The 27,985-nt window shown below is 40.1% G+C and overlaps 1 protein-coding gene across 1 annotated transcript; it reads right to left on the reverse strand.

Annotated features, from left to right (window-relative positions):
- Window positions 1-1,953: 1,953 nt before the first annotated feature.
- Window positions 1,954-27,744, reverse strand: LOC117805433. Its single transcript, XM_034674163.1, has 13 exons — window positions 27,257-27,744; window positions 25,310-25,513; window positions 23,696-24,064; window positions 19,716-20,060; window positions 19,251-19,637; window positions 18,622-18,824; window positions 17,766-17,873; window positions 10,658-10,750; window positions 10,316-10,426; window positions 9,985-10,108; window positions 6,707-6,964; window positions 6,302-6,487; window positions 1,954-2,288 (listed from the first exon to the last, which is right to left on the reverse strand). The coding sequence occupies exons 1-13, from the start codon at window positions 27,618-27,620 to the stop codon at window positions 1,954-1,956; spliced, it is 3,087 nt and encodes a 1,028-aa protein (XP_034530054.1). The 5' UTR covers window positions 27,621-27,744.
- Window positions 27,745-27,985: the final 241 nt, after the last annotated feature.

Genomic DNA, 27,985 nt, shown 5'->3' on the forward strand with positions numbered 1-27,985 from the left:
GCCAACCAGTAGGTGACAGATAGACTGCATGCTGCCAAAACAGCCTTTGCTATATTGTCCACAGCAAAGATTAATAATGATAATGAGGGACACGTAGTTTTTGTTTTTTTACACCATACTAAAAGACAAACGAATTACCAGTACAGAACAAGATCAACAAGGACAAAGATACTGTTTAGCGTTGCATTTTAACCTGATGATGAGGGTTATTTCCTCACACTGGCCCTTTTCCACCTACTGTCTACTCGACTTGACTCTACTCGGTTTGTGTTGCATTTCCACAGGCGCAGTACCCCGTGTCAGATATCAGTTTTTTGTACCTGCTCTGCTCTAGTTCCAAGCAAGCTAAGTTGGTACTAGAAGGTGACGTCGACGGAATGCCGGCCACTGATTGGTCAGAGAATATCATCACCGAAGAATCATGAGAGTGACGCCCAACACAGGAATCAAACCCGCCATTTGAAAAAAAACAACATCAGTACCATACAATGTCTGCACGCAAAGTTTCTCCATGGTCCGTTGACGAGGTTAGGGTTAGCAAGTACACCATTGCCTCCATGTCCTCCATTGTTTGTGATGTTGTGTTTGTTGTGTTCAAAATGACGTGAACACAGATTTGCGCAGCTGTGTTATGACGACCCGCCAACTGTGAGTCGGTACTCAGGCTGGTGAAAAAGGTACCCAAACCGAGTCGAGTAGGGCTGGAACTGTGTAGTGGAAAAGGGCCAGTGGTAAACTGTCCACAGGTTCAGCAGTAGGGGAGAACGGGGTTGGTTGTCATGCGGGTTGGTTGGCACACTCGTTATATCTCGCCACCAGAGGGCACTGTCTCTCAAATTGGGGTATGGACATTTCCAGATTTAGGATCAGAGCTCACCTACATAGTCTTCTCTGGAGTAAGACAGCTGAACTTGAGGTGAGAGGACTTTTTGTGTTTTTCATGTCAAATTGAAAATATTCAGCTCCTCAGTATTTTTCTTCTTGGCTTTTAAACGATGGGTTTATAACAAAACAAGTGTTACCCTTACAAAGTGTGAGGGGAAAGCTATAGTTTAGATTTGTATTAGCTAGCTAAGTAGTTGTTAGATGGTTGTTAGCCTTGATGCTAGCAAAAAAATCCAGTTGGGGTTGGTCGTCACATTCTCTTTGGGGTTGGTTGTCACATGTAACAATCAACCCCTATGTTGGCAAAATCATGCATGGTGAAATGAGTTGGAGTGTGCAGACCCTACATCTGCCATCACTGTAACTCAGACAGTGACTGCATGTAGCCTAGTTGAGTAGGCCATTATTGTTCGGCCTATTTGTTTTGTTCTTTATGTTGTTATATAGGCTGGCCTAAAGATGTGTTTCCTGTTCATGCTCCTTGCTCATTTTATGTTATGTAGGCCTATCACTTGTCAGTGCAATTAAACTTTCAAATTTAGTTCTGCCTTCTTGCCTTTTTTAAAAGATTTTTCCCATTGAAATACCATTGTGACAACCAACCCCATAGTGTGTGACAACCAAACCCATAGTGTGTGACAACCAACCCCATAGTGTGTGACAACCAACCCCATAGTGTGTGACAACCAACCTCATAGTGTGTGACAACCAACCCCATAGTGTGTGACAACCAACCTCATAGTGTGTGACAACCAACCCCATAGTGTGTGACAACCAACCCCATAGTGTGTGACAACCAAACCCATAGTGTGTGACAACCAAACCCATAGTGTGTGAAAACCAACCTCATAGTGTGTGACAACCAACCCCGTGATGGGGTTGGTTGTCACAATGTGTCAGTGTCTTTGATAGTTAATTGCCTCTTTCTTACAATGAGTAGGAAAATGAGAGGGATACACATTTCAAGCCAAAATCAATCATTTCAAAACATATTGGAATACAGATTAGAGATCTTTTCATGCATTGCTTCCTCTGGTTCATGAAGTCATTCTGTGTAAGAGTAATACATTATTTATCAAAAAAATAATAGATGCAAATTTTCAGCACAAAAACAAAGATTTTCATTCGTAGTGAAGATTGCTTACTTGAGCAGTTTTCAGCTGTGAGGTCTTTTACTTGTTTATTTCTCAACTTCAAGTTTTGTTCGTCTTTGATGCAGTCTCTCAGAGTCAGTGTAACATCATCTGGGCTTTCCTTAGCAGGCTCCTCGTCCTCACTGATATAAAACTGCTCTTCCTCTTTGTCACTTGTTGCCGATCCCTGGGGTTCTCCACAAAGTGTTGTGTTTGGCTTTGGAGGAAGAGAAAGTCTCGGCAGAAACATATTTTGAGTTTCAGAGTAGCCTGGGGAGAAAGATTTGAAAATCCTTGTAAGTTATTTGCAAACACAAACAACATATTGAGATGTACATTTGATACCCTAATGTAAAAGGACAAACACACTTAATTACCAATGTTCTAATGTGAAATAATTACAAGGTACTTGTGCTCTAAAACAAAGCACAAGTGCAAACTGACGAAACCCACTCCATTATCCCGGTTAGATCCCCTGCGGCTGGTTGAGAATGCGGCTGGAAGAAAGACCAGGAAGCTAGGCTATCAGCTGCTGTAGACATGGTCGATGCTATCACATCATTTAGCTAATCATAACACACTCCGTCTCTGTTTGGAAATATTCAGCACTTTGCTTTGCAGTCAGAGGCCCATTCGCTTTTGCAGTATTCTTGAACACGATACATACGTGTTCTTCCGCCTGCAGAGCAATGATCAGCTGTTTGGGGTTTGGGCAAAGACAAACTAAAAAAAGCAACCAAACAAAACAAGGACAGAGGGACAGAGGGTAGAAACGTTTGTGCCACATAGAGAGCAGATGGATCCCAAGTCACCTTGTGGTGGTACAGGAGTGTAAACTGTGGGCCAATGTCCAGGAACAGAGAGAACTACTTCAGACCAAGTGGGACTAAGTGGTAACAACAGTATTTCAGGACCTTTTCTGAATCAGAGGACACCAGTGGCTCACATACAGTTGTGCTCATAAGTTTACATACCCTGGCAGAATTTGTGATTTTTTTTGGCCATTTTTCAGTGAATATGAATGATAAGGGAAAAACTGTTTTTTCACTCATGGTTAGAGGTTGGGTGAAGCCATTTATAGCCAAACAACTGTGTTTACACTTTTTTATATCATAATGACAACAGGAACTACCCAAACAACCCTGATCAAAAGTTTACATACCCTGGTGATTTGGGCCTGATAACATGCACACAGGTTGACATGAACAGGTTTGATGGCTATTAAAGGTAACCATCATCACCTGTGATCTGTTTGCTTGTAATCAGTGTGTGTGTGTTTATAAAAGGTCAGTGAGTTTCTGGGCTCCTGACAGACCCTTTCATGTTTCATCCAGTGCTGCACTGACGTTTCTGGATTCTGAGTCATGAGGAAAGCTAAATATTGTCAAAGGATCTGTGTGAAAAGGTAACTGAACTGTATAAAATAGGAAAGGGATATAAAAATAAATAGAGCTGACACTCACCACTCTTGAAATTAGCTAAATTATGTGATAGAGCTCTAGTTCTTTGGTTTGTTTTTCTAAAAAGGGGCCGAGCTGACCAGGTTGACATGACCAGGTTTGGTGGCTATTAAAGGTCACCATCATCACCTGTGATCTGTTTGCTTGTAATCAGTGTTTGTGTGTTTATAAAAGGTCAGTGAGTTTCTGGGCTCCTGACAGACCCTTTCAAATTTCATCCAGTACTGCACTGACGTTTCTGGATTCTGAGTCATGAGGAAAGCTAAATAATTGTCAAAGGATCTGTGTGAAAAGGTAACTGAACTTTATAAAATAGGAAAGGGATATAAAAATAAATAGAGCTGACACTCACCACTCTTGAAATTAGTTAAATTATGTGATAGAGCTCTAGTTCTTTGGTTTGTTTTTCTAAAAAGGGGCCGAGCTGTCCAGGATCCCCTCAGGGTAATAAACTTACTATGAGAAAGTACCTCACACAAACCCCTTTCAAAAATCTGAACTATTCTCTTAAGGTTGATGAGGGTAGATACTGCAAGTAGTGATAGCCAATGAAGAGTGACAGTCAGCATTCTAAAACCTTCCCCCTCAAAACTCTCCTCACCCATCGTAAAAAAATAAGAGAAAAAAAATGAAAACCAGAGAAAAGGGTCTGCAGAAAGGTGCAAAACAAAGGACTGCAAGAGAGCCAGGTGTTTGGGCTTGGGCTCACCCCTCCCGGGTTAGGCTGTATGCCTTACCTCCCTCTATGGCCCCATTTAAATGAGAGTGTTTAAATGTTTTAAAGGTACATTGTGTGAAAATGGGAATGTTTTGAAATATCTTGCAGTCAGATTTTAGGTTGAAACGATCCCCTGCTCACTCTACCTATTGCCAAAGCAACAGTGGCCTTCAAGAACAAAAAGCTGTTGTGATGAACTACAAGTATGATCCCCAAATTGTCAAGTAAAATGGTAAATGTTAAATTGACTTGTATCTCTGAACAACAGGGGGAGCAATTCAGGGTTCAGTGTCTTGATGAAGGACACTTTGGTATGTGACTGCAGGAGCTGGGATCGAACCGCCAACCTTCCGATTGAAAGGCGACCGACTACCTACTGAGCCACAGCCGTCTGTACAAGCACTCTCCTCTTCTTTCAACAGGTATTGTTTAGGTGGCCATTTATTACATACAAAATCACATAAGGCTGTTCTTTGATGATGTAGAAACATGGCAGCACCAGATGTTTACCTCCATGGGAGGGGACTGGCTCATTATGTAGATACTAAAGGCAGCATGATTTTATATTCATTTGACACTCATTTAAACACACTTATTCATGTTATATTCCATTTCTACCACCTATGTTCTTCTAAAGTCTGATAAATACTTCACACTGTACTGTTAAGATTTACTGAGAAAGACTTAATGTGCATGAACACAAGATTTCTGTTAGCATAACATGCTATAGCTAAAGAATACAGCTATAGCAGAAACTGTCAAACCAGCAGCATAAGACTGTATAAGACTGGGTACATATTTCAAGCCAACACCTTAAGCTTCAATTTAATGTAGGAATGACTATTGAAAGATGTTTTGATGATGAGCAATCATCAAAACAGTAAGAAGTGTGACAACCAACCCCGTTCTCCCCTATTCCAGCTAACGGAAAAGTAGAAAACTGAACCTTGTTGGGGCAAAAACTTCAAGGCCGAACCCTCAAAAAGGAGCTTAAACTAAATCCATCTGCACCACTCAAGATAAATAACACTAATGCTGTTTGGAAGAAACCATTGTTTATAGATTGTCAGCAGTCATCTGGAAGAAATATTTTGATGGTTTGTTATTTTCACAGTTTTAATTTGAAAAACAAATCAAAAAAACATTTCAACATTTCAACACTAATGAATAAAAAGTTTCCTCCTAATACATGTGGCTCACAAAATCTTTGAAGATTATCTCTGCATTCAGATAATCTTACACTTTGGATCGTTAGCTTTTGCATAGCTTTGAGAAAATTGCAGCACCAGTCCTTGATGAGTTAATAGAGCTACTGTTTGTGTTGTAAATGTATTTTTACATTTACAAGGCAGAATAAAAAAAAGGTGCAAACAGGACACCTAGAGCCTTGGCATATTTGCTTAAACTTCCTGATAGAAAAGACGGATACAGTTTCCAGTATCAAAACTCCAGCTTACAGTTTCATTTGTGTGTTTGAACATGCAATTTAAAAGTGTCTTCTTGTCTGAATATCTTGCCGCACTTCAAACACTGGAAAGATTTTAAGTCTGAGTGAATCCTTGTGTGTTTTTTTTGTGCTCTCAAAGTATGAAATGCCTTTGGACACACTGGACACTTGTAGGGATTCTCCCCTGTGTGTCTGCGCGTATGAACAGTCAAAAAGCACTTGGCGACAAAGGTTTTCTCGCAGTATTGGCAAGCGTACGGACGCTCTCCTGTGTGATACCTCGTGTGCAGCTTCAACTCTCCGGAGGAAAGAAAAGCCTTCCCGCATTCTGTACACAGAAAGTTCTTCTCCCCACGGTGCATCCGCATATGTCTCGCCATATGCTGGATTGAAGTTTTTCCACAGATGTGACACTTGTAGCGTCTCTCTCCAGTGTGTGTGTGAATGTGTGCACCAAGGCAGCTTGAAGTCTTGAAGCCCCGGCCGCAGTGCGGGCACAAATATGGCTTCTCACCCGTGTGGTTCCTGCGATGCACGTGCAGGGATCCTATCGACGCGTATTTCTTGTCACACTTGTCACAGTGGAACGGCAGTGTGTGGGATTTGATGTGGCACTTCAGAGTTGAAATAAACTTGAAGACCCTCCCACAGTACTCACAAGTGTTCCCAGTGCCCTCAGGGATGTACGTTTTGGCAGCTGCTTTCTGGACGATGTTGGGTTTTTCAGGCGCTTCCATGATTAGATGAGCCTCTCGGATTTGTTTCATAAAGCCTGTGGCCTGGCTGTCAGAGGAGGAAAACAAAGACCAGGTCGGCAGACTTGAAGGCAAATGATTGTTGAAATCTGAAATACGGAACAAGGAGGGAGAATGTTCAGTTTCTATAAAATCAATCATCATTTAAAAACATATTGGAATACAGATTAGAGATCTTTTCATGCATTGCTTCCTCTGGTTCATGAAGTCATTCTGTGTAAGAGTAATACACTATTTATCAAAAAAATAATAGATGCAAATTTTCAGCACAAAAACAAAGATTTTCATTCGTAGTGAAGATTGCTTACTTGAGCAGTTTTCAGCTGTGAGGTCTTTTACTTGTTTATTTCTCAACTTCAAGTTTTGTTCGTCTTTGATGCAGTCTCTCAGAGTCAGTGTAACATCATCTGGGCTTTCCTTAGCAGGCTCCTCGTCCTCACTGACATAAAACTGCTCTTCCTCTTTGTCACTTGTTGCCGATCCCTGGGGTTCTCCACAAAGTGTTGTGTTTGGCTTTGGAGGAAGAGAAAGTCTCGGCAGAAACATATTTTGAGTTTCAGAGTAGCCTGGGGAGAAAGATTTGAAAATCCTTGTAAGTTATTTGCAAACACAAACAACATATTGAGATGTACATTTGATTCCCTAATGTAAAAGGACAAACACACTTAATTACCAATGTTCTAATGTGAAATAATTACAAGGTACTTGTGCTCTAAAACAAAGCACAAGTGCAAACTGACGAAACCCACTCCATTATCCCGGTTAGATCCCCTGCGGCTGGTTGAGAATGCGGCTGGAAGAAAGACCAAGAAGCTAGGCTATCAGCTGCTGTAGACATGGTCGATTCTATCACATCATTTAGCTAATCATAACACACTCCGTCTCTGTTTGGAAATATTCAGCACTTTGCTTTGCAGTCGGAGGCCCATTCGCTTTTGCAGTATTCTTGAACACGATACATACGTGTTCTTCCGCCTGCAGAGCAATGATCAGCTGTTTGGGGTTTGGGCAAAGACAAACTAAAAAAAGCAACCAAACAAAACAAGGACAGAGGGACAGAGGGTAGAAACGTTTGTGCCACATAGAGAGCAGATGGATCCCAAGTCACCTTGTGGTGGTACAGGAGTGTAAACTGTGGGCCAATGTCCAGGAACAGAGAGAACTACTTCAGACCAAGTGGGACCAAGTGGTAACAACAGTATTTCAGGACCTTTTCTGAATCAGAGGACACCAGTGGCTCACATACAGTTGTGCTCATAAGTTTACATACCCTGGCAGAATTTGTGATTTTTTTTTGGCCATTTTTCAGAGAATATGAATGATAAGGGAAAAACTGTTTTTTCACTCATGGTTAGAGGTTGGGTGAAGCCATTTATTGTCAAACAACTGTGTTTACACTTTTTATATCATAATGACAACAGAAACTACCCAAACAACCCTGATCAAAAGTTTACATACCCTGGTGATTTGGGCCTGATAACATGCACACAGGTTGACATGAACAGGTTTGATGGCTATTAAAGGTAACCATCATCACCTGTGATCTGTTTGCTTGTAATCAGTGTGTGTGTGTTTATAAAAGGTCAGTGAGTTTCTGGGCTCCTGACAGACCCTTTCATGTTTCATCCAGTGCTGCACTGACGTTTCTGGATTCTGAGTCATGAGGAAAGCTAAATAATTGTCAAAGGATCTGTGTGAAAAGGTAACTGAACTTTATAAAATAGGAAAGGGATATAAAAATAAATAGAGCTGACACTCCCGCCACTCTTGAAATTAGCTAAATTATGTGATAGAGCTCTAGTTCTTTGGTTTGTTTTTCTAAAAAGGGGCCGAGCTGTCCAGGATCCCCTCAGGGTAATAAACTTACTATGAGAAAGTACCTCACACAAACCCCTTTCAAAAATCTGAACTATTCTCTTAAAGGCACTATGAGGAGTTTTTCACCAGTTGAGAAACAGACTGAAACCAACACTGATGCCTCTCTATGACCTTCAAAAGCAAACAAAACCATGAACAACAACACTGATACCTTCTCTGTTGTCATTTTTAATGCCTTCAACCACTCAGAGGGGGTAGGTGTCAGACCACATGATTGACCTTTGGCTGTTTTCATGGTAAATAATCACATTGAGTGATACATCTGGCTGTTAAAAGACAGTAGGGTGAGGTTTTTGTTGAAAACACTACTTTTGCATGTACAGATCAAGAGATAAGAGGTATCACTTTGTATGCCTTACCTCCCTGTATGGCCCCATTTAAATGAGAGTGTTTAAATGTTTTAAAAGGTACAGTGTGTGAAAATGGGAACGTTTTGAAATATCTTGCAGTCAGATTTTAGGTTGAAACGATCCCTGCTCACTCTACCTATTGCCAAAGCAACAGTGGCCTTCAAGAACAAAAAGCTGTTGTGATGAACTACAAGTATGATCCCCAAATTGTCAAGTAAAATGGTAAATGGTAAATGGACTTGTATAGCGCCTTTCTCAAAGCGCGTTTACACTACTCGTCACATTCACCCATTCACTCACTGATGATAGAGGCTGCTACAGTAAGGGACCATCAGTTTTAGCGATTCTGATTTGTTCACATTCACACACCTCTGAACAACAGGGGAAGCAATTCAGGGTTCAGTGTCTTGATGAAGGACACTTTGGTATGTGACTGCAGGAGCTGGGATCGAATCGCCAACCTTCCGATTGAAAGGCGACCGACTCTACCCACTGAGCCACAGCCGTCTGTACAAGCACTCTCCTCTTCTTTCAACAGGTATTGTTTAGGTGACCATTTATTACATACAAAATCACATAAGGCTGTTCTTTGATGATGTAGAAACATGGCAGCACCAGATGTTTACCTCCATGGAAGGGGACTTGCTCATTATGTAGATACTAAAGGCAGCATGATTTTATATTCATTTGACACTCATTTAAACACACTTATTCATGTTATATTCCATTTCTACCACCTATGTTCTTCTAAAGTCTGATAAATACTTCACACTGTACTGTTAAGATTTACTAAGAAAGGCTTAATGTGCATGAACACAAGATTTCTGTTAGCATAACATGCTATAGCTAAAGAATACAGCTATAGCAGAAACTGTCAAACCAGCAGCATAAGACTGTATAAGCGTACAATGCCTCTGGGTGCTGTTAATGCACGCTGCTGTTCAGATCTCTTCGTAGAATTTGGAGCTTTTCTGATAAACTTCCTGACTTGAAGCCGTTTTTTTTTTCATGATGCGCAAAGAAAATGATTCTGTGTAACGTGCTCATAAGAAGTTGTCACAAACTCCAGGAGGCGGAGGTGGATATGTGCTGTTCTTTTTTTTTTTTAATGGGTTGTTTTATTAATATTCAAAAAAGCCCTTGAAAGATTGTCTTCTTTCTTATTTAAACTTTTTGGGCTCAGCCTGTCATTTAAAAGCAGGAAAAACTGAAACTGAAAAGAAGCAACAGCATCAAGCATGTCTTGTGCTCAAATGTAGAGACTGAAAACACGACAGTTTGAAATAAATATCTGAAGAATTTTGTCCCATAAAGCAGCTGATATTCTTCTTCTTTATCCACTTTTGAAGATGACTCACTTTTGTTTGTAAATCCTGATTGCTGTTGGTGGAAACCTAGGAGCGCCTTCAGCTGATCCGGTTTCAAAACCATTTGTCCACATTCCTCCATGACAGAGGGGGCGGTGCTGAGCCACTCTGCAGTCTGAAACATACACACATTTTAAACCTTTATTCCACTGTGTTTGGTTAATGCTGCGTACAACACTTCCAATTATTTATCCAGTATTGTTTGAGAGAAAAAAAAAGATCAAACTCATTGTTGATGAGAAATTAAAGCATGCTTGTTTTTTGATACATAAAACCCAAATTCAAACCAACACACTCTTTACTATTAGGGGCAGAGCAGTACCTGTTTAATATCTGGAACAGGCAAAAGACAATCAAGTCTTGAGATGAACTTCCACACCAATGCTTTTAATGCAGCTTGATACTGCTGGCCATAATGAATGGGAAAGACTTCCTAGAATAACAAAAGAGGAAAATGTCAAAGAAAGTGCCAGTATTAGACTGATTGAGAACATTATTTAAAAAAATTATCAACACATCGTACATCCACTTGCTCTTTTTCCAGGAAAGCTATCAGACGTCTCATTTCCATGCCTCCTTGTTTTTACAAAGGTCACGATCAATAAAGCAATCACACATCAGATATCAAATCAAATATGATAATATAGAGAGAAGTATGTCAGACCTTGAAAAACATCCTCCTCTCCTCTGTGTCCTCAAGCAGCCTCTGAACCACCTCCACAAAATTGGACTTTGAGTCTTCCAGATCTTCTAGTTCCTGTTCAGTGACAAGAAAATCATACAGATTAGTATACACATGTTGGTTTCTTCAGCTTAACTAATCACAATGTACTCTTGATTTTAAGAGTAATTTATATCAGCACAACCTTTAGGAAGTTAGAAAGTATCAGTGCAGTATTCAATGACATCTATATGTTTGTATTTCCCACAACAGTGCAAAACATTGACTGGAGAAAACATTGGACGGCTTGTGAGCTCCCCAAAAGTGAAGGCAAAGCTTTTGGAGCTCCCCCTCCTGGCTGAGCTGTAGTATAGGCTGTACATTCCCCCTCCTCCATAGCAACAGATGGGACATGTGAAATAAATCATTCTCAAACATGGTTTCTGTCATCACACTTAGTTCCTAGGATGTTGTATTCACCCAAGTACTTCTTTGTCTGCTTCAAACCAAGCAAAACAACCTCAGGTCTCAAAATATGAAGCCCATGCAGGAGTGTTAAAAATGCAGTTTATTGACTATCCACTTGAGGCTGGCTGCAGAAACACCGGATACCACATAAACACCGATTCAAAAAGACGAACTTTGCAGCATTAATAAACATGTTTACAGCCTGGTTCCAAAAAACGGCTTTGGTCTTGTAAAGGAAGATTATGAATGAATGTGTGTGTGACCTGTGTCCGTAATTAAGGTCGTACTGTCTATTTAAGGTAGGAACCTTTGTTGTGTGGTCAGGTGTTCCGCCCGGAAGGTTAAACAGTTATTGACTGCTTAAGCAGCATGGTGCTGTGGCAGTTATATGTGTATGTTTGTCTGTGAAAAATCATGTTTTGTACACTTTTGGAGCTCATGTCACGAAAATAAACGAGAACCGAGAGTTCAACTGGCAAATATGACTTGGACTTTAATTCATCAAACACGGTAACTCCAGCGCGTCAGATAGGTATTCCAGGTGCAGCGCCTCAGTTGCTTAAAGCTTTGGCTTGGCCTCTACAGGTCTGAAGAGCTAATTTCTCTATCGGCACACACTGTACGAAGGGTGAATTTTTTAATAACGCGACAGTTCAGAAGATAATAAGATTACGAGATTTGCCCATTTAGTGTGTCTGCCCCCTGGTGGCTGGTTGCAGTATAGGTCAAAAAATCTGTCTGAGCAGTCAAACTTTAAAAAATAAATACACGTCGTACGAATGTTTCTCACATCCGTATGCTGTGGTGATATGTAGTTTTTGAGTGTTTTGTGTCCAAGGCCTCTTTTTCCTGAACAGTTTCTTTGTCGTTAGTTATTAGAGTTTAAGGAACGGGGTTTTATTTCCAGGTTTCCTTTGATTCACAGCCGCCGTAGAGGGAAACTTCAAAAGGACACAAAGCGTCTTGTGACGCTACGCTGTAGGGTGGAGCTCATTACAGTGGCTTCACAGGCTCTGGCTGCACAATGGCGGCGCCCAGGAGAGAGATTTTTTGGCTTCATAACCGTACAACGGGAAGAGGCGGAGCAATGCTGTCCATTTTTATTTACAGTCTATGGACATGACTGATATGACAGGTGGGAACACTGTAGTTGTTGGCGAGGAGGCTCAAAGCCCGCCTCTTTACCTCACACTAGCTCGACAGAGGTTAGGTTGCGTTCAGTATTTCCAATATGGCTCCTGATCAGCTTCAAAACAGCACTTCAGAAACAAATGGGTGACGTCACGGATACTACATCCATTTATTTATACAGTCTATACTTCAAACTAACCCAAGAATCTGTCCCTGAAGAGATTGCCAGCCTCAGGGATCTTTGCTGTGTTATCGGCAAGTGAAACGCCTGTTTCTGATGGCAAATGGGGGATCAAACGTGTGGTTTGATGATGATATATCCGTTGAGAGTGATATGAAACTTTTCAGTGCTTCTGATGTAGCTAGCAAGAATAGATAGAATACTCTTGGGCTAAACTTCCTTTCCAGGAGCTGCCATGGTTCACAGTCTGACTAATGACTAGTGAAGCGAAAATGCAATAGGTGTCCAAAAATGCCAAGCTTAGATCAGATTGTTAGCTTCACTTGGTCACCAATACTCATTTATTGATATTATTTAGAACTAAATGATTATTGAAGACTGATGATGGATTCCAGGATTGCATTTTGAGAAGAGTTGATGACTTTTTGTTCTCAGCATAAAATGTTTTCCTTCATACAGCCAATGCTTTTGCTTAAATTCACACTTAAATTATACTACCCTTAGTACAAAATCAGAACACTTCTGTTTCTAAAATCTGGACCTAGTGATTCTGCCTATTTTGGAAGAATGTGACAATACTAGGGGGGGGAATTAAAAGTATTCTCTGTGATAAATCCTTGCAAATGTAAACAATCAATTATTGATTACTTGTTATAAAAAAAACCTCAAATTGTGGTTTAATTGGCTGGAACATGTGGGGCAGGATCATAAAAAAAATGATCTCCACAGATACAGTCATATAGAGCGAGCACCAAACTAAGTGTGGATTTGCAGCAACAAAAGAACAGTACAACATTTCAGACTCACAATGTCAAGTTTCCTGCCTACTTGTTCTTATGGAGAAAAAATTGCATGTTTACATTGCTGGGTGTCAGTTCGGAGAAAAAACACTATTGCCATTCTGAGAAGTCTCTCTGAATGTCCTGGAAAAAGTAATTGATCTTTGTGTCCGTGTCATCTCTCAAAAAAAAAAAAGAGCTTGTGGAATCCTGGTGCTCTGCGGCAACCCCTGGAGCATTTCCTCTGAGCACTTTTAGCCAGATGGTTTACATTGCAACACACTGAAAACTTAAAACAGCACCCTGATAGCTGAAGGTAATACGAGACCACACTGTGTTTATTTCGACCTGATGGAAAATAAAAACGTGTGTTTGCTTGTTACTTGTTTTTAAAGCTTTTAACAGCCTTGCTCCTCCATACCTCACTGATCTCCTGTGATTTTATGTTCCAGCCCGATAACTGAGGTTTCCTCGAATGCTTCCCTTTTTAAATGTTCCTTGTGTGTCTCACACAAAGAGAGAGAGAGCTCTCTGTTTTTATGCTCCTAAGCTGTGGAACTCTCTGCCTCTGGACATCAGAACGGCGAGCTCTCTGGGTGTTTTTAAAAAGTAAACTTAAGACTTACCTTTTTAATTTAGCTTTTAATTTGGAGTACTTTATTTTAAGCCCTGTACTGCATTATTATTTTTATTATTATTTGAATCATTGTTTTAACATTTATTTATCTTATTTATAAAAATAATTATTTATCTATTTATTTCTTGTATTCATCTGATCTTGTTAACGCTATCTTATTTTTAACTTTTCTTTCCACTATTACTTATTTTAATAATTTTACTGTATTGATTGTCTTTTATCTTTAATTATTTTATTTATAATCACGCCTTTTATCATTTTTTTTTAACCATTGCTGTTGTTTTCTGTCTCTCTGTTATTCTGTGAAGCACTTTGGGCTGCATGTTTTTATGCATGAAAGGTGCTCTATAAATAAAGTTCAATTTGTCAATTCAGTTAAATTTGAGTATTTTGAGTCATTACTTGATCAATTGTTTATATCCCATGTGAATACAGATTATGGTGAAGGGATGCACAAGAGGCTGGCTGTAAAGGACACCTACTAGATGTGAGTACTGCTACTTTTGGAAAAGCTGAACTCAAAACAAAGAGTATTGAATCTAAACATTCACTAACACAGGAAATTAAATTAGGATCAGTGCGAATGCCTTATTTCTTAAGCCCTGCAAATCTATCTCCTTCTGCATCTATACTGAAGCACAGATTAAAAACATCAACCAAACATCAGGAAGAAGTCTGTCTGGACTGAAACTTTGGTAATAAGGATGCAAATCAAAGAACTACAAATTTACAGCAGTCATAGAGACTAAACAACATGGGGCCCTTCCTGCAGGCAGAAGCGAAACGATCATAGCTCCAGGCAAATAGAGGTGGACATGTGCTCAATGATCTTTGAAAGGGCCAAAGGTTAAGAGGAGGTATGCTTTTTTTATTATGTCTTTGAAAAGCTGCCCTTTGACCTTCAAGGTTGAAAATCCTTCTGTTTCTGAGCATTTGATGCATTTGTATGTCAGAGCATCAGTTCAGTGTTTGCCATGTGAAGCTGATCAAAAGTAAAGCTTCTGGGGAGAAAACTCTGCAGAGCTCTGGATTTATCACAATAAACCTGAGGAGTTGGTTTTGATGTGAAGAAACTAAACTCCTCCCTCAGTACGTGTACATTTTGGTATTTCAAAAGGATGGAGGTCGGATGTTCTTTCTTATAATGTGCATGTCTACTTGATTTCTCGGCTGCTTCCAGTTACACGCTCTGAAACCGTCTTCTATGCCCAGATACGGACTCACAGACATGAGTTTGGATGTAACGCAAACATCGCAGGCTAATCCAATAACGGGGTGATGGTCCAAAATGAAATGACAACTTCATACTTCTAAACTCACATGGATATAATGTGACTGCCGGGGTTGTCTGGCACTGGTTAAACCATTTTGAAAACATAAACAAACACATAAACAGACCTATAAAGAATGCCATATACATCTTTTTCCATTGTCTAGTTTGAAGCTCTCAGAAAAATAAAGAACAAATAACGTAAATCTGGAAATCATATTGGATTTGAGCTTGTGCAACAAAATGAGCTAAACCGGCGCTCTGGAGATATGGACTTTTGATTCCATAACTAAAACTTTTTTTTTTTCCTTTTTAAATGTTAGTCATTTCTGACGTCCTGCCAATATTTATGGAATAACATGTTGTGATCTACTCTGTATTTTGACATGTAATAGGCTCTGATCAGACCATCAGTCTCTCTTGTTCACCTCTATGTTTTGTGAAGAGTTCTTGTGACCTGAACCAGGTCCTGTTTTGTGTTGTTATGGTGTTGTGTTTTTTAAAATAAGAACCAAAGCAGCCAGAAACAAAGTACAGACCAAGCTAGGAAGTTTTAATAATCAAAGTTAAATCAAACGTCACAAACCTGGGAGTGCTTTAAGATTCAGATTTTAATTTGAATGCTCATTTTAACAAGTTCGTAAGCTGTGTGTGTGTGTGTGTGTGTGTGTGTGTGTGTGTGTGTGTGTGTGTGTGTGTGTGTGTGTGTGTGTGTGTGTGTGTACGTGTGTGTGTACGTGTGTGTGTACGTGTGTGTGTATGTGTATATATGGGTATACTGTCGCCTGTAGTTTGTTGTTTTTTGTATAACTATTTTCTTTCTTTTTTACAATCCTTATAATTTAAGTGGCTGGGTTTTTTTTTTGTATTCAATGCTGCTCATATAAAGGGACAAATAAAGTTTTTTGAATTGAATTGAATTGAATTGAATTTATGTTATCATCATAAAAAAAAAAAAAGGTCTGATTTCCGATATGTTTCTATCTCAGAAAGACGCTGAGATTCTAATTCATGCTTTTATCACCACTCTTATTGGTTATTGCAACTCCCTTTTTACCGGTCTGCCAAAAAAGTCTCTTAAAAAACTGCAACTGGCTCAGAACGCTGCTGCCGGAGTATTAACAAAGAAAAAGAAAACAGATCATATAACCACTCTTCTTAAAACTCTGCACTGGTTACCTGTCTCTTTTAGAGTTGATTTTAAAGTCATTTTAATTGTTTTTGAAAGCTCTTGACAGCCATCACTGATCCCCTGTCATGTTGTCATGTCAAGTTGTTTAAATGTTCCTCATGTGTCCCTCTCAAGCGCCGCCCAGAGAGCTTTCTGTTTTTATGCACCAAAGCTGTGGAGCTCTCTGCCCCTGGACATTAATGCAGCGAGCTCTCTGGTTGTTTTTAAAAGTAAACTTAAGACTTACAGTTTTAATCTGGCTTTTAACTTTGAGTCATTTCCTTTTAGCTCTGGACTGCATTATTACTTTTATAACCATTGTTTAGCATCAATATTTAAGTATTTTATTTTTATTCTATCTCCTTCTTTTTAGTTGTTTTATTTGATTTTATGTATCTGGTATTTATCTGATTTTATTAAATCGATTTTATTTATTTATTTATAAGTATTTTATATAACATTCTTCTATCTTGTTTTAGCCTTGTATCATTTTATCTGTTGCTGTTGTTTTCTGTCTCTCTTCTTTTGTGAAGCACTTTGGGCTGCATGCTTGAATATATGCAAGATGCAATATAAATAAAAATGAGTTGAGAGTTGAGTTATGCATGCTGAATGCTATGTTTTGTTACTGTGACCTGGTGGTGTTTTTGTTTCTTTCTTGAGGTTATTATCATTAAAGACTGTGATTCTGTATTATAATGAAGCCAGTGTTTGAATGTGTTTAGGTGGACTCCAGGAAGATTAGTGGACGCTTTGGCCACAGCTAATGGAGATCCAAATAAATGCAATGAAACAAAAACTGGGCATGTGTTCGCAGAAGAGAAGTGACTCCCCTGAAAATTGAAAATTGACTTTTGAAACATGAATACAAGAGAAGTCTGAAACTAAACACAAGTTGAAGCAGCGAGAAACGAGCTAAGCTAATGTTGGTGACTGCTCAGCTTGCATCCCTCCTGAAATGCTGTGATGTTTTTGTTTGCTATCCTGCAAGTATTACATCATACCGAAGAGGATTAGGGCCCTGAAGAAATACAATTAAAGGCCAAATTATTTTTTTTATTCTAATAATTCTGAGAAAAAAGTCAGAATTCTGAGATTAAAGTCAGAATTCTTAGAAAAAAGTCAGAATTCTTACTTTTTCCTATAATAATTATAATTTTAAAAAATTGATCTCTTTTTTTTTTTTTTTTTTCCAGTGGCTCTAACCCTCTTCTGTAACATCCTGATGGAAACAATTGGAATTAAAATCCTGGTTTAGTGCAATCCTTTATAGATACAAGGGATTTGTCTCAGTGTTACTGGAGGACAACAACAAACACATAAAAAAAGAAGAAAACAAATAGAGCCAATTCAACCTATAGAAGCTTAAAGAGAATAAAATAAACTGAAATGTAAAAGTTAAGTTGCTGTATGCCCCAGAGAGTAAGCAGCAGAACTTTCTGAGTTCAGCTGTCTCCCACACCTTCAGACTTACCTCCTGACCACAGGTGGAGCCAGCTGTGAGGCTCTTAATGACCATGAGGTGAGGCTGGACGCTCAGCGAGTTGGCTGTACTCCCACTGCGACACAATTCCAACACCACCTGAAACACACACCATGAGTCATTGTGCTACTGTGTGACCTCAAATAGGGTTGTGAAATATTGTAAGTGATAACAGACTGGCCTAGGGAACATAAGACCTCCATCTAAGTGATGAGGTGAGTTAGAAGTTTGAAATCCACTAAACGGACACTTCAAAAGGCGTTTAAAGGCACAGACTGTCCAACTTGTTTGAGCACAAGCTTCATGTACTGAGGCTATAGTTTTTGCTGTCTGTTCAACTCCCAGCCACAACCCTGTGCTGCATGTCCTCCCCCACTCTCTTTTCTCTACATGTCTGGTTTCCCTTCAGCGTTTCTATCTAATGAAGGCAAAATGTTTTTTAAAAAGTAACAACTTTTGACTGAACTGGGCACAGTAGCTACATACAAAGGATGTCTTATAGGATGCAGGACAGAACAGAAAAATATCTTCTGAAGTGGGGTGTGTATCTTGATGGGATTAACAGGCCAGAATGAAGAACAAGTGTGAAAATTAGAAGTGGTTTTGTATTGTTTTTTATTTTTATGTCAATTGGATCTTATTATTTTTATGTTCCTTTATATGCTAAGCCACTGTAGAAGATAGCACCTTCTGAACCCTCTTGGTTAAGGTTTTGGATGTGGGTGGGGTAGGGGTTATTTGTAACAAACAGATGTGTGCAATATATATCTGCTGTTTTGTTTTTGTAAAAAAAAAAGTACCAACTTTGAAACAATTTAAAAAAATACCTGTCTGATAATTAACTTACCCTTGCCCTCAGTCTAAGCAGGATTTGTACTTTCTCTCTGGACGTCAGCACCTCAGGAGCTAGCTCTGTCACCATCCGTACCAGCTCCTCCACCTTCCCATAATGCATCACCTTACAATGCTGGACCACATGCCATGCGAAGGCACACGTCAGACGCAGTGTGGGGACGAGGAGAGACAGCGAGGAGACGGACAAGCTGCATCCTGCAAAAAATGGAAACACAAGCCGGGTTACAACAAGTTCACACACAACCAGAATCATGCATTCTTTATCATTAAAGTCATGACTGGAAAACAGCTGTTTCAGTAAATAAAATAACTACTGATCAACTCTTTCAGAGCTGCATGTCAAATACTAAAGCTAACTAGAGTTGCATTTTTATTCATGAGGCTTGTTGTGCCCACTATGACCGTAAACCCTATGCCTGAAAGACCAAATTGAGGGTTAAATAGCCCCAACCATTTGTTAGGTTTTCATTTTTGTGTTTAAAGAATAACCTCATTGAGAATAATCTAATTTTGCTCCTCCACTGGAGATTGGCTGTTTGGATGTGTGCAACGGCAAAATTACACAACATAGCTGAAATGTTTAGATCAGCATAAAGTAGAATAACATTTGTTTTTTTTTACCAAAGTCCTCTGCTGTGTCAAAAAGCTCTTGCGGGGATGTCTGCAGATATTCAGCGGATGAATCTGTGATTCCACGCGCTTGTCTGGTCACATCTTGTCGCTTTTCACATCTCAGGACTCTATCCATGATGGCAAACCATCCTCCTTTTGGTTCCTCCAAGTCCTTCTGTTTTTTAATCATTCTGTACTTTTCTCTCAGCAGTCTGATCTTTATCCTGCATTGACTGGTGGTCTTATCGAAGCCCTGAGTGGCGAGGTCGGAGCTCAGCTGGGCAAACACTCTCTCATTAGTTGGAGCATATCGGAGCTGCTGCTGGACGCCGTCTTCTGCCCAGCGAGAGAGCAGCACTTTGACTTCCTCTGATGTCCAAACAGCCTGCAGTGCATCTGTGAAAACAAACTGTGTTATAAAACAAAAACTCAAAAAGAAGGAAATACACTTCATGGTTTCACAACAACACACACCTTTCTGATGTTCATATTCTGCTGGTTTAGTTTGTGTCACAGAGACAGATGAATCCATCTCTGAAGAAGCTTGTCCAAGCACACCATCCAGGATAGCAAACCAGTTGCTTTTAGCACTCCCATTTGGTTCCTCTTCTTTGATTTGTTTGTACTCCTCTTTCAGGTTGTTCACTTTGCGACTGCACTGCTGTGGTGTCTTGTTAAAGCCCACCAGTGTCAGTTCACCGCTGAGGTACTGGAAGACTTGAGTTTTCATTGCTGTGTTGAGAAGCTGGTTCTGAATGTTGGGTTGGGCCCAGAGCGTCAGGAGAACTTGGATTTCATCGGGGAGCCAGTGAGCTTCAGCTGGAAGAGAAGAGAGAGAAAACAGAGGGAGGGACATTCATTCATTAAAATCTATAAAACTGCAACAAAAAAATGAAGATTAGATTAGATTAGATTAGAAAATCTTTATTGTCTCCAAGGGGCAATTTGGTTCGCAACACATCCTATACATACAAGCAATACACACAACAACAAACACAAGTTCACAAATCAATTCACATATCCATATAACTTAACTGCTGTGGATGACATCATACTTCCTGTACATGAGACCAAGGCAAGGTCCTACAGCTTGTTTAAAAACCCAACAGCTGAGGGCACAAATGATCTAAGATACCAGTTTGATCTGCCCTCCTAGTATATGTGAACCTCGTCCCTGTTGGCAAAAGTCTAAACTCTGAATAAAGGGGGTGGTGAGGGTCTTCAAGGATGGCCTTTGCCTTTTGAGTGGTTCTCACTTGGTAGAGATGGCCAAGATTATTAAGAGTAGTGCCAATGATCTTTCGGCAGACTTTGACAATGTAATCTAATGTAATCTGACAATGTTACCAAACCAAGGGGTCATTGTAAAAGTTAAAATAGACTCAATAAATATTTTTAAAAGTGATCTGTCAACATTAAAAACCCTCAGCTTCCTCAAGAAAAAGAGGACGCTGAGGAGTCTCAATGTCCACCCTCAAGCACTCACTGACTTTGAGGCTCGTTCCCACCAAGTCAGTAAGGGCTCAGGGCTGTCCCTCTGTCAAATCATCAAGTGTGTGAGGGATCTCTCACAGACTTTTTGAGCCTTTTATGCACCCTTTCCGTAAATGGGTATTTTTGCAGACTAAGGGATTTACCCAGAGTTCATAGCATTGTGACATGAAACACGGGATTCCCTGGGGAAGCCCACGATCATGGAAATGTAAACAAACACCGCAACATGAAACTTAAAAAGTGTGAGAGTAAAAAAGGAGCATGAAAGTTGCAATGAAATTTACAGGGGAAAAAAAGTTTGCCTTAAAGTATAAATATTGAAAACAGCCTTAATCTGTTTATCTTAACAGATATTTGTATACAGTAGGCTATAATGTATATTTATTATAGTTATATAGCCCATTTATATGTTTTGAATTGTGTGGATAAGCAGTCTGTATGTTGAGAGTCAGATCACTTGGCAGTCAGTCCGTCCCTTAAGCACCTTGAATTTGAGGAAAGTAAAAATTGTGCTATAAAAATTCCTAATATCTCTAAGGTGAGCTCCATGACGTCATGCAGGTTACGTGAGGAATCTCAAAGTGCTGTCCCATTCCCAGTTCCTAGTTCCCAAATCCAAAATTCTTATCATAGGGCCAAAATCCCTCACTTCCACCTGCCCAGACTTCTCACTCACTGTTGATAAATCCACTGTTTCAGCATCCATCCACATCCGTGACCTTGGTATCATTTTTGATCAGTCACTCAACTTTCAACAACACATTAACAATATTTCAAAAACCACTGAATTCCACCTCAAAAACATCGCCCGTCTCCGCCCCTTCCTTCCCTTCACTGCAGCTGAAACTCTCATCCACGCCTTCATCACCTCAAGACTCAAGATTATTGCAATAGCATCCTCTACGGTTCACCAACACCCTCCTCAACAAATTACAATACATCAGCTGCACGCCTCCTCACTCACTCCCGCTCCAGAGACCACATCACCCCTGTCCTCCAGAACCTCCACTGGCTTCCCATCCCCTCAAGAATACAGTACAAGATCCTCCTCATCACCTACAAAGCCCTCCACAATCTAGCTCCTTCCTACCTCACCGACCTTCTGCAGCCATATAATTCCTTCCCGCAACCTCCGCTCCACCAACGCCAACCTCCTCACCCCTCTCACCAAACCCAAGCACCGAACCTGGGGGGACAGGGCCTTCTCTGTCGCTGCCCCCACCCTCTGGAACTCTCTCCCCCAACACCTCAGATTCTCTCCCTCACTCCCCAAATTCAAATCCGCACTCAAAACACACCTTTTTACAAAGGCTTTTAAACTATAACTTAAACTTTAAACTATATAAGAAAAAACAGATGAAACGTTTAAATACAGAATATTTGAAGGACAGCACCTCTATCATTCTGCATTCAACACAGTAATAACAACACATATGTTGAGCTGTTATTTACCTCACAGAGGATTTCAATGAACCCTGTTACACATTCACACTTGGAAAATCAAGTTAACAGACTTTCACTAATCACATTTCCTGACAGCAGGCATTTGGGATTTTCCTCATGTTCCCCCAAACATGCAGCTAAATATGTGTTACTCTTCTAATTATCTCTGTGTATTTAATGTGCATGACTTGTGCTACAAAAAGGAGGAGGAAGATTCATATTAAAAGGACAGTACTGCAAGTCTGTGTGCATTTAAAACACAATATATATAAACCTGGGGGGACAGGGCCTTCTCTGTTGCTGCCCCCACCCTTTGGAACTCTCTCCCCCAACACCTCAGATTCTCTCCCTCACTCACCAAATTCAAATCCAGACTCAAAACACACCTATTTACAAAGGCTTTTAAACTATAATTGATTGATTTTGTTTGTTTTGTTTTGTTTTGTTGTTTCTTGTTTTGTTTTATTTCGCTGCCTTGCTTTTCTCTGCTTTTTTTTTTGCACTGTTTTCCTTTGCTTTTCTATTGTATAATTTTATTTTCCTGTAAAGCACTTGGAGAATCTTTTAAAGCACTTTTATAAATGAAATGTATTATTATTATTATTATTAGTTCTACAGTTTGAGCCCCTACAGCCTCCTGCCCTCAATCACTTTCCAACTGACGTCAATAAAGTCAAGAAGGGCTCAGGGCTTAGGGAGGACATTGAGATTGGGCCTCTGATTGGCCTTGTTGCAAATGGCATCAGTGTTTGCATTAGAAGTCAGTTTGTCATCAAGAATTGTTTATACCGAGTCACTGTCTCCACAGCGGATTCATTGATGATAGTTGGTGCCTTGACTGGTTGATTCTGATGAAATCCAATCAGCATTTCTTTTGTTTTAGAGACCTTTAAATGCAAGTAAGAGTAATCACACCATTTAATAAAACTTTCTAGGGCTGGACTGCGACCCACCTTGTGGTCCTGCAAGAGGCTGACTATTACTGAATCGTCAGCAAATTGAATTAAGAACTGTGACTCAAACTTACTCTGAAATTCATTTGTGTAAAGCATAAACAAGAATGGGGGTGCGTTTAAGTCCTTCATTTAAGGTGCAACTCTTCCTTTGCATTCTTGGCACTACCGGTCATCAGAATGATGGGAAGCATTAAAAAGATTACAAAAGACTTAAGTATGCAAAAAAAACCACAACCTCCTCTCCCAAATAGCGTATGTGGTTTGGTTGTATGAAGCAACTTCCTTAAAAACATAGAATGTTCAGCTGTCTCTGTTTTCATAATCAGATGTTTACACTGTTCCTCTGCAGGGCTACTCACCAATAACACACAAAGGGAACTAAAAATCATCCTTCCCTTTGCTCACAGAAAGAATTTTAGCACATGGTAGCAGCGCTGAGTGCTTCAGTTAATTTGTTCTCTAGCAACACCTGCTGTAGCTCGTTTGAAATTGCATTAATGATAAACAGGATGTGAGCATAATGTCAAGCAATGCTCATATCAGGGTTTCATCTCTACTCACCTTCATCGTCCTCATCCATAGTACACTCTGCCTGTCTGGGCATCAAGCAATTTGCAGCTTCTGAATCTCTCCCAAAAGGAACCCTGGAGCCGAGGACATGATCCATGATGGAGAACCAAACCGTGGTGCTGGTTCTCTGCCTCCCATCCCTGTGCTGACTGTGTTTCATTCTCTTGTAATCCTGCTTCAGCTTTTTGATCTTCTCCCTGCATTTCTGGGTGCTTTTGCTGAATCCAAACGTTTCCAGAGCGGCACTGAGGCGAGCGTACACTTGATTGTTTCTCACATTTAGCTGAAGCTCGTCTTGGACGGCAGGGTTTGCCCAAAGTGTCAACAACGCTTGGACTTCCCTTTTAGACCAGCGGGTATCTGTAGGATATAGAGAAAAATGAGAAATCAAAAACATACACTACCAGTCAAAAGTTTGGAAACACCTTCTCATTCAAGGGTTTGTATTTATTTTAATTATTTGAAACACTGTAGATTAATACTGAAGGAATCAAAACTATGAAAGAACACATATATATATAATTATCTAATTAACAAAACTGTCTTACTGTCTTGTTACGTCCTTACTGTCTTGTTGTGTCCTTACTGTCATGTTGTGTCCTTACTGCCTTGTTACATCCTTACTGTCTTGTTGTATCATTACTGTCTTGTTGTGTCCTTACTGTCTTGTTGTGTCCTTACTGTCTTGTTGTATCATTACTGTCTTGTTGTATCCTTACTGTCATGTTGTGTCCTTACTGTCTTGTTATGTCCTTACTGTCATGTTGTGTCATTACTGTCTTGTTGTATCTTTACTGTCTTGTTGTGTCCTTACTGTCTTGTTGTATCCTTACTGTCATGTTGTGTCCTTACTGCCTTGTTACGTCCTTACTGTCTTGTTACGTCCTTACTGTCTTGTTGTATCCTTACTGTCATGTTGTGTCCTTACTGCCTTGTTGTGTCCTTACTGTCTTGTTGTATCCTTACTGTCATGTTGTGTCCTTACTGCCTTGTTACGTCCTTACTGTCTTGTTACGTCCTTACTGTCTTGTTGTATCCTTACTGTCATGTTGTGTCCTTACTGCCTTGTTACATCCTTACTGTCTTGTTGTGTCCTTACTGTCTTGTTGTATCCTTACTGTCTTGTTGTGTCCTTACTGTCTTGTTACGTCCTTACTGTCTTGTTGTATCCTTAATGTCATGTTGTGTCCTTACTGCCTTGTTACGTCCTTACTGTCTTGTTGTATCCTTACTGTCATGTTGTGTCATTGCTGTCTTGTTACGTCCTTACTGTCTTGTTGTGTCCTTACTGTCTTGTTGTGTCCTTACTTTCTTGTTGCGTCCTTACTGTCTTTTTGTATCCTTACTGTCATGTTGTGTCCTTAGTGTCTTGTTGTCAAGTACCAGTGTTCCATTCACCAGGTCAAACTCATTGTGTGTGCGAGCTCACTTGGCAATAAAGCTTTCTTGAATCTTGAATCTAACCAAAAGTTATATATGAGACCTGAATGCATACCTGGAATGTATGTAACATAATTGCTCATTAAAAAGACACTTGAGATACAAAAAAAAAAAAAAACACCTTGCTGTACGACTCATATCTATGTTAAGACTCTGTTTACTTGCCTCTGCCTGATGATTGCATGGCAGCGTGTGACACTGTCGTACTTGTAGACGGGCCGTCCAAGGCTTCTACCTGGAAGGAGAAGAAACTTGGTTCCTGTTTGTTCACTGTGGGGTAAGGTGTCGGGTCTGTTGCATTGAGGTTGATCAATGTGATGTTGTTGCTGTCGCTGTAGCTTCCGTGTACTTCTGTGTTGATTGCTTCATCTGCAAGTAAAATTAGAACTCAGTTCAAAGGTCATAAATCAGGGCAATCCAGCATTACAGTTACATTTGTTTGATCTCTTTATCTTGTAAGAATGAATGAGATTCCAGTCTTATATTTACTGTCTATTAATACACTGTGACAAGGGGGTGTTTTAGGTGCATTTCGACAAAGAGTTCCGGGGTCTTTTAGCCCCCAGAACTACTTTCCACAGAACTAAAAGGTTCCTGTGCCCCCATTGTTGTCTGCGTTTTGACCGAGGGCTGAAGTCCCAAGTGGATTGTGCAAATCAGGCCAGTGACGTATGGAAAAAAATTATATTAAATAATAATTTGAAATCTAAAGGTGTATTTCAACCGCAGGAACTTTACCCCTGAACTAGAGACTTTACCCCTGAACAACATGAATTTCGATCGGAGGAACCAGGTTCTAAATTTAGTTCAGGGGTAGATACTCTCTCCCCTGAAAACCCCTGCTTGGGGGGGTAGTACTTTTCAAAGGTCCTGGGACTTTCGTTTACACAGTTGTTGAAACACAGAGGGAGTTCCTGGGAATGCAGACTAGCTTAGTTTTTTATTAAGATTTCAAAATATTATTTAATACTTTTTTCTTTCTCCTTACGTCACTGGCCTGATTTGCACAATCTACTCAGGACTTCAGCCTGTGGTTGAAACGCAGACAACAATGGGGGCACAGGAACCTTTTAGTTACGGGTAAAGTAGTTCTGGGGGCTAAAAGACCCCGGAACTCTTTGTCGAAATGCATCTTTAATAAAAAACTAAACTAGGATCATGGACTGTATAAAATATGGACGGTCATTTACTTGTTTTGTAATGTGTAGGTATGTTTTAGGCATGTTACATCTGAAATCTCCTTGTATTAGTGTGTCCACCTGTTATTGACATAATGCGCAATTATAGATATATTCGAATGGTTCGAACCTATGGGTTTTTTTTTTAGAGCAAATATTCGATTGTCATTTTGGAGCAATTTTGACAGCCAGAGTTTCAACATCAAAACAGCGCTCAGGAACAGATGGACGACGCCACGGATACTACGTCCATATTTTATACAGTCCATGATCCTAGTTTAGTGTTTTATTAAAGGTGCATTTCGACAAAGAGTTCCAGGGTCTTTTAGCCCCCAGAACTACTTTACCTGGAACTAAAAGGTTCCTGTGCCCCCATTGTTGTCTGCTTTTCAACCGTGGGCTGAAGTCCCGGGTGGATTGTGCAAATCAGGCCAGTGACGTATGGAGAAAAAAAATTGCATTAAATAATATTTTGAAATCTTAATAAAGAACTAAACCAGTATGCATTCCCAGGAACTCCCTCTGTGTTTCAACAACTGTGTAAACTCCACAAACACCATAACGTCCAGCTGAAAGTCCCAGGACGATTGAAAAATACTACCCCCCCAAGTAGGGGCTTTTCAGGGGGGAGATTATCTACCCTTGAACTAAATTTAGACCCTGGTTCCTCCAGTCAAAAAGCGCGTAGTTCAGGGGTAAAGTCCCTAGTTCAGGGGTAAAGTCCCTAGTTCAGGGGTAAAGTTCCTGTGGTTGAAAAACACCTTTTGATTGAAACCAGCTCATAAGCCTTACTGAGCACAGTGATTATTGTATTACTATACTGTATTTAACAGTATTTTTTTTTATTTTAGTAAAATCCAGGTGACTTTCATTTTCACACCATGGAACAATCTAACAAACTCTTGTATCTGTAAGCACAATAAAGATGACTTACCTGTTTCTTTATCAGAAATCACAAACTTTTGAATCACAGCTGACTGTTCAGCATCGTCACTTGAAGCTGTTCTTCCACTTAGGATAGAGTCCATCTCGTCGTACCACCTGAAGTTCTTCCTGAAATCCATACCTCCTTCACTTTGTTTCTGTAGTCTCCTATATTCCATCTTGAGCTTCTTGATCTTGTCCCTGCACTGTCTAGCAGAGCGAACCATCCCCCCTGCAGCCAGCCTGTGAGACACTTCCCCATAAACTTTCCTCATTCTTAACGGTTCCCCGAGTCCAGACTGGATATTCTCCTCAGACCACACAGCAAGAAGGGCCTGGATCTCCTCATTAGTCCAGTTCACGTGTGGGCTCATTACTTCTTCCTTTCCTTTCCTTCTTACAAAGAAAAACAAGTAGCTGCTGCTTGCTGTCGCTTGTAAAATGTTTTTTTCAAAATGGCGCTCCTTCCTCTTGTCGCTTTTAATGACGTCACGTTGTGAGGACCAATCAGGATGCGTTTCTTAAACACACGGCTCACTTGGAGGCGGGGACTGTTTCCTCCAGAGTAGTCAGGCTTCCTAAGCAGGGCAAAGCCGTGCCGTGCCGTGCCAGTGGAAATGTGCTTTTATATTCGAAGTGGTCTCTGAAGGTGCAACATTCTCATTGGTAGAAGAGGGTGATTTCATTGCTTCATAGAATAATATCATTACCGTGAAGCAGGGGTTCTCAAAGTGTTGGT

This window comes from Notolabrus celidotus, chromosome 21 (assembly GCF_009762535.1).
Source record: "Notolabrus celidotus isolate fNotCel1 chromosome 21, fNotCel1.pri, whole genome shotgun sequence".
NCBI classification, from domain to species: domain Eukaryota; kingdom Metazoa; phylum Chordata; class Actinopteri; order Labriformes; family Labridae; genus Notolabrus; species Notolabrus celidotus.

Excerpts from the sequence above, each read along its gene's own strand:
- LOC117805433 (XM_034674163.1), bottom strand. The coding sequence starts at position 27,620 with ATGAGCCCACACGTGAACTGGACTAATGAGGAGATCCAGGCCCTTCTT. Across the intron at positions 19,638-19,715 it reads AGAATATGAACATCAGAAAG|ATGCACTGCAGGCTGTTTGG; the intron begins GTGTGTGTTGTT and ends TTGTTTTCACAG. Across the intron at positions 17,874-18,621 it reads TGCTTAGACTGAGGGCAAGG|GTGGTGTTGGAATTGTGTCG; the intron begins GTAAGTTAATTA and ends TGTGTGTTTCAG.